The 7,235-nt window shown below is 47.6% G+C and overlaps 1 protein-coding gene across 1 annotated transcript; it reads left to right on the top strand.

The window, feature by feature from the left end:
* Positions 1-571: 571 nt before the first annotated feature.
* KRT32 (keratin 32) lies at positions 572-7,235 on the top strand. The gene is made up of 7 exons (XM_007942115.1): positions 572-1,054; positions 3,148-3,230; positions 3,396-3,552; positions 4,797-4,958; positions 5,041-5,166; positions 5,882-6,102; positions 7,103-7,235. The coding sequence occupies exons 1-7, from the start codon at positions 572-574 to the stop codon at positions 7,233-7,235; spliced, it is 1,365 nt and encodes a 454-aa protein (XP_007940306.1).

The following is a 7,235-nucleotide window of genomic DNA, read 5'->3' as shown; positions in this document are numbered from 1 at the left end:
TCCTGGATGGATACCATGTCTCCCAGCTCTCTGGATTTATACTACTTCCAGTATCGGTGCAGACATTGACACCTACACATTTCCTCATTAATGAGGCCAGTTCTCTTCCCACAGGGGATGCTCTCATTAAAAGGAGCAGTTACTGTCCTACAGAACTGTGGCCTTTCTCAGGGCTGGAGCAGGTAGAGGTGTGGTGGGCTATGCCACTGAGGTTGGCTGGCAGCCCTCTTCTAGTAAATGAGAGCCTAGGCCTGGAGTTGGTCCTTTGAAGATGTGTCCCAAAGCTCTCCCCTGGAGATCAATAACAGGCACCCAGAGTCCTGCTTTTACCAAATGACAAGCTTGGCCACTTTTATGAGGAAAGGAACTCCTTATAGGATACCAAATTACAAATTAATTAGCAGCTTCCTCTGAGAAGCATAAAGTTTAAGTATAAACATCAACATAACCCAATTAGGACTTTCTAGCATGAGCCCCCTCACTGCAAGAATATAAAAAGGTCCTGGAAGGATGAGGTTTGCAGACAGTGGTGATCTAGATAGGCACAGCTAAGGAGAAGGGGCCTCCCAACATGATGTCCAACTGCTGTGTCACCAATAGCTCACCGGCCTCCATCAAGAGCTGTCCCCGGCCCTCTTCTGTCTGTTCCAGCATTATGAACTGCCGGCCTGAGCTGTGCCTGGGTTATGTCTACCAGCCCATGACATGTATGCCTTCTGTCTGTATGTCAACCACCTACCGGCCATCCAGCTGCCTCTCCAAGACCTACCTGCCCAGCTCCTGCCGGCCTAGCAGCTGCCGGGCACCCAGCAGCTTCTCCAACCCCATGGGTACCCTTGGCTTGTATTATGAAGGGACCTTCAATGGCAATGAGAAGGAGACCATGCAGTGGCTGAACGACCGCCTGGCCAAATACCTGGAGATGGTACGGCAGTTGGAGCGGGAAAATGCCAACCTGGAGAGCAAGATCCAAGAGGCCTACGAGTCTCAGGTGCCCACTTTGTGTCCAGACTACCAGTCTTATTTCCGCACCATTGAGGAGCTCCAGCAGAAGGTGAGGAAAAGTGGGTGAACACGCTCACTGGGAAGATAGCTGGAATAGCCAGTTTCCCAATTTTAACCTCATTAGTTTATTAAGCTATGTTCAGGAAAAAGGAACTTCCTGAGGCATAGGATTAATCTCATAATTTGAGTGCTCAGCCAGAGCCTTTGACAAGGAAAGAAGCCCAAGTTCTAGTCTCAGTTCCACCACTGATTCAGTGGGTGACTTTGGGAGGTCCCATCCCTTCCTAAGGTTTCAGTTTTTTTCAGGTGTAAAATAGGGATAATAATAGCCCTTACCCAATGGGCATATCAAAGGGATTGAATGAGAGGTGGCAAGTGAACAGCCCTGGTATGAGGTGAATTTTCAGTAAAAGTTAGTGCTTGTCAAGGATCCTTCTAATGGTCATGTGAATGACCTCAGACTTAACAAGATTCTTTGCATTCCGTATTGCTCACTGCATCCAAAATGGGGCACTGGATTCATGAAGACCCATGCACTTAAAAGAAATAAATCTGAAGTTCTCCCAGGCCTAGGAGTTCACTTAATATTCTCAAAGTTCCAGAAGAGGGGGCTTCTGCAGGATCCTGTCCTTACTACTGTCTTCTTTTTATTTATTTATTTTAAATTGTGCTTTAGGTGCAAATTTACAGAGCAGGATTTGTTTTACATTCAACATTTCGCATACATTTGGTTTCACTCCCCAGTTACTATCCCCGACCTTAACCCACTTTCTTCTCCCTTCCCAGTAACCCCCCCTTCTTAGTTATGCACCCCTGTCTGTCCTGCTTTCCCTCCATGTGAATGTTGCCCCTCTAGTGCCCCATGGCCAATTGCTCCAAGGGATGTATCATCATAGTGTGTGGGTACATCATCTTGAGTTGAGTGGCCTGCGTGTACATCTTATTTACTATTGGGCTGAGAGCCAGCCCTTGGGAGTGACTTTTACCCCAGGCCCAAAGTCCCACCAGACTCCATCTGACCAGTAATTCTGGTGATTATTGTGTTTTTGGACTTTGTTCGTTGTTTTTCCTCCCACTCTATCCAAGATCTCCAGTTTTGATCCTTTCCTCAGTGGTTGACATTGGTAGCTAGGCACCATCTAGTTTTTCTGGTCTTGAGGTCCATCATGTCCTAAACCAAGAAAATGCAACCATTGCCGTGGAGTCGGATCCGACTCATAGCAACACCTCCTTGGGTTTCCGAAGCAGTATCACTACGGAAGTAGATTGCCCAACCTTCCTTCTGGGGAGTGGTTGGTGGGTTTGAACCTCCAACCCTCTGGTAGCAGTCAAATGCCTTACGCACCACGGCACCAGAGCTCCCTATCATGTCCTAGGGCTGATTGTTTCTAAATGCCCTTGGTTTTTTTTTTTTTTTTTTCACTCTTCTTTGCTTCTGACAATAGGAGACCATTAGCTGCATCTTAGAAGGCCACTTGAAAGCTTTTAAGAACCCAGTCACTACTCACCAATGTAGGTTGTAGAACAAGATTTTTATGTATTTTGTTGTGCCAATTGAGTCTGCCAATACTATGGTCCTGAGTTGGCAGGTTCATTGGATTTCTCTTCCACAGTGTCTGATTGTCTATGAGGGATTGCTCTATGTCTGTCTTCTGTTGTTTCTGGGATGATTGCAGGTATTTTGTATCACTGGCATCTGTGTAAGATTAGGCTCAGCTGAATCTATCTTTGATCTAGAGTATAATCCTGTTCACTGACCCCCATCTGATATTCTCAGTTGTCTATACATTTATCTGTAGCCTGATATTTGGTGTTAATGGTAATGCAGTATTTTGGATATACTGGTATTAGCCTCTGTTTTCTATATCTTATGTGCACAATTTGGTGTCCTCCCTTTCCTCACTGTTATCATGCTGGTCACAGACTCTTTCCATACTATCCCTCCCCTTACCCAACTCAGTGTGTGGCCCCCTAGTAGCCCAAAATTATCCCCTCCCTTCCCTCCCCTCACCGGTAAGCTACAAAGTGAGTTCTCTTCCCTAACTAAACCCTTCTTTGTCTTTTTACATGTTAGTGTCTTCTTAGACATCCTTTTCTTTCATCTCATCCTGGACTAACCCCTCTATGTGCCTTGGCCCACAGGTGCTGTGTACCAAGGCAGAGAATGCCAGGATGATTGTACACATTGATAATGCCAAGCTTGCTGCAGATGATTTCAGGACCAAGTGAGTTTGGCCAGGGGATAGAGGGAATTCTCTCTCCCTGCACACACATGGGGCAAATTTCTGGTAGTTTCACAGGGTGTTAGACAAGTGCTGACAGTTCAAAGCCTTCCTTGAGATGCTGTGTTCAGTTCGACGACGCCAGTTCCTGATCCTGTCCTTATGCAGATATGAGACGGAGCTGTCCATGCGGCAGCTAGTGGAGGCTGACATCAACGGCCTACGCAGGATCCTGGATGAGCTGACCCTGTCTAAGGCTGATCTGGAGGCCCAGGTGGAGTCCATGAAGGAGGACATTATGTGTCTCAAGAAGAATCATGAAGAGGTGAGCTCTGAAGTAAAGGTGAAGGACTTGGAAAGCAGAGTGGAAAGAAAGTGGACGGTTTGGATTGGATAGACATAGGCTGAAATTCCCAAGCCTGACATGTATTGTTACTATGATTTTGCCCAATGTATTTAACTTTCTGAGGTTCATCTCCTCCTCTGTAAAACCTTAACACTATTGTATATGACTGTGGTGAGAATGAAATGAGATCATGGTTATGAAACACCTGTCCCTTGGTAGGGGCTCAGAAATGCCAGTTCCTTTCCCTTCTGCATTTCCTGGATGAACGTGATTGCCAAATGAATGGTCGGTACACTAGGGTCAGAGGTAGCTTGTGTTCTGTAACTCAAATGCAATGGCCTGTCCATCTCTGCCAGGCTAGGTCACTGGGGGGAACCCTCATCTTTTCTAAGGGAGACTTGAACTGCAGTTGTTTTCTTCTTTCTGTCCCTATCCTCCCCGCTCTTCTGTTTGTGTATTACACCCTTAAGCCAAAAGCCACAGGCTAACCATTTACCTCCTGATTCTTCTTTGGAGGGAAACTCTCTGCCCTGGACACCTGTGTGCTCCCAAGGCCACCCTGAACCGTGGTTGTTTTTTCTCCTTCTCTGAGTTGACTCTTAAACTCTGGACTTGGGATTTGAATGAACAAGTGCCTCTGGATCCTGGCTGAGTTTCCGTGAGCTTAAGTGTAGAGTAACAATCAGTCACCACATCCTCACTGAGCACCCTAAGGCACCCAGAAGAGTGACTCATCCCACTTAAGTCAGAGAACTGGGAACTGTACCAAGAAGGCACTAATGAGGCTTTATCACACACTCTGAAGCCTCAGTGACAACTTTCTCCCTTTGGCAGCCAAGCCTGGGGAGGTGCACACTCTGGCTTGGGCCTTAAACTAAGTGAAGTCAAGTTTCCACTGCTCTCATTCCAGATGGACACGGGTTGGAAGGGTGGGTTACGCATGCTAGGGTATTGCTTCCCATTTGAGCCCAAATGGGTCAAACAAACACTCTGATGTTGTTCTTGGTTTCTGCTAAAGCAACAGGAAGTGCTTCTGTTGGGAAATACCTTCTAAACTAGAAGACCATCAAGACACTGTAGAGATAGTGGTCTGGAGTCCTTGAAAGTCTCCTCTAATATTGAGATCCTTAGTCTTTCCTCTTCCATCTTTTTATGTTTTCCTGGGAGGTGAGCTGGGACTGTGCGACTTTCACACTTGACTGGGGCTCTTTTTATCTTTTCAGGAAGGCAGTGCCCTTCGAAGCCAGCTTGGGGACCGCCTTAATATCAAGGTGGATGCTGTGCCCCCAGTGGATCTGAACAGGATGCTGGAAGACATGCGATGTCAGTACGAGACTGTGGTGGAGACCAACCGCAGGGATGTGGAGGAATGGTTCAACATGCAGGTGGGCCCCTTGCAGGTGGACTGGCTTCCCAGTGTCCCTGAAAAGGCACTCCCAACTTCTCCTGTCCACTCTCCCATTGCAGATGGAGGAGCTTAACCAGCAGGTGGCCACGAGCTCGGAGCAGCTTCAGAGCTACCAGTCAGACATCATTGATCTGAAGCGGACAGTTAACACTCTGGAGATTGAGCTGCAGGCCCAGCACAGCCTGGTGAGTGCTGCTGGGTAAGACCCTCTCCCAAGCTCTGGATCCAGGGTGGCACTGAGTGTAGGTGCAGGCGCCTGTGAAGGAGGAAGAGGAAGGCAGATTTCAGCTACCATAAATGCTCACCCAGATGCCTTTTCCTGAAGGGCACTTTCTCCCAAGATCCAGCCTAGAGTTAAAATGGGCATATTTCAAATCTCACCTGGGGACACTACCAGTACTGACAAACACAACTCCCCAAGAAGGTTTGATCTTTGCTTAGCCTGGCCTTCTAAACCTGTGGTTCTCAATTTCACCTGTGAGCTTTTAAAACTCCCAACTCCCAGTTCCTTTCCGGACCAACTGAATTTCTGGAGGTGGGCTTGGGTGTGGGTATTTTTAAAGAAGCTCCTAATGTGCGGCCAGGTTTAAGAATCCTGTTCTAAAAGATTCTATGGGGCAGGCATATTTGGTGAACTTCAGATCCAAAGCCTGAGCCAGTCTAAGGCTGCAGAAGGAATAAGGGATGTAGTATTTGATTTGGGGTCAAACCCTGTGAGTTATCAGCTGTTTAACCTTGAATAAGTCACTTGTGTTTTCTGGGCTTCAGTTTCTATAGTGATATAGGTAGGGAGGGGTCATTCCCAACTATAAAGAAAAATTTGGCTGTTCTAGGCCCTTTCAGAATCAGGCCATGGAAAACAGCTCTGATCCTCAGGGTTATGTATTTCCTTTGCCATAGAGGGATTCTCTGGAAAACACACTGACTGAGACAGAGACCCGCTATAGCTCCCAACTGACCCAGCTGCAGTGCCTGATCACCAATGTGGAGGCTCAGCTGGCTGACATCCGTGCTGATCTGGAGCGTCAGAATCAGGAGTACAAGGTGCTGCTGGATGTTAAGGCTCGACTGGAGAGCGAGATCAATACCTACCGGGGTCTGCTGGAGAGCGAGGACTGCAAGTATGTGGGGCCAGCTGAGGCTGTCCAGAGAGATGAGCATGAGGGTGGGCACATTCTTATTAAGTGCCTACAGTATGCCTAACACAGTGTCAGGGCACAGGGTGGGCCCACAGATGTGGCTGCTGCTCTCTTGAACCTCCCTGCTTAGTAGTGGAGATAGAGCACAAGAGAATAATCAGAAATAGTTACTGTGGAAGGTGGTACATGGTACCACGAGTGCTACCCTAGGGATCTGACACAGAGAAATCAGGGTAGGTGTCTTGGACGATGAGATGTTGTGTGATGTTGTTGTTGTTGTTATGTGCTGTTGAGTCGGACCCGACTCATAGCAACCCCTCCTTGGGTTTCTGAGGCAGTATCACTACGGAAGTAGATTGCCCCATCTTCCTTCCGAGGAGTGGCTGGTGGGTTTGAACTGCCAGCCTTCTGGTTAGCAGTCAAGTGCCTTAGGCACTATGCTACCAGAGCTCCTGACAATGTGATAGTTGAGTTCTAAAAGAAGAGAATAAATTGATTAGGTGAGTAGGGAGGGAGGAGTGTTCTAGAAATAGGAAACAGGGCACAAGCCCTGTGACTTGAGCAATGTGGTCTATGGAGGAACTGGAAGAAGGTAAGACTGGAAGAAACGTACAGAGCAACAGAGCTATGAGGTGAGAACTATGCAAATTGTATTAGAAAGCTGTTCTTTATCCCAAGTGTAAATGGGAACCATGGAAGATTTTAGGCAGGGGAGGGAAACAATTAGATTTGTTTGTGAAGATAATCACTCTGGCCATTAAGTTGGCAATGGTTATGACAGGCAAGAGTGGGGTTGGAGAGACCAGTTAGGAGGCTGTTGAGGTAAAAGAAACAAAGATGATGGAAGCTAGGACTAGGGAAGCTTGGTGGAGAAAGTGTGCAGGGGATGGATTTGAGAGGCATCCAGGGGATGGATTGGTAGGACCTACTGCAGAGCTGGATTCTCTACTAATCCTGTCCCAATCGTGGCTTTCTTCCATAGGTTGCCCTGTAACCCATGTTCCACTCCTTCCTGTCCTCCTTGTGTGCCCTGTCCACCCAGTGTGCCCCGCACGGTTTGTGTGCCCCGCACTGTCTGTGTGCCTTGCACACCCGGTCTCCAAGGCCGCTACTAA

The sequence above is a fragment of the Orycteropus afer genome, unplaced genomic scaffold (genome assembly GCF_000298275.1).
Source record: "Orycteropus afer afer isolate SDZICR_OR568_19922 unplaced genomic scaffold, OryAfe1.0 scaffold00085, whole genome shotgun sequence".
Classification (NCBI taxonomy): domain Eukaryota; kingdom Metazoa; phylum Chordata; class Mammalia; order Tubulidentata; family Orycteropodidae; genus Orycteropus; species Orycteropus afer.
The sequence above is the reverse complement of the archived record's forward strand: the minus strand, read 5'-3'. Positions and strand labels throughout refer to the sequence as shown.

Coding starts and splice junctions, on each gene's coding strand:
- KRT32 (XM_007942115.1), top strand. CDS start 572: ATGATGTCCAACTGCTGTGTCACCAATAGCTCACCGGCCTCCATCAAG. Junction 3,231..3,395: donor GCAGATGATTTCAGGACCAA/GTGAGTTTGGCC, acceptor GTCCTTATGCAG/ATATGAGACGGAGCTGTCCA. Junction 4,959..5,040: donor AGGAATGGTTCAACATGCAG/GTGGGCCCCTTG, acceptor CTCCCATTGCAG/ATGGAGGAGCTTAACCAGCA.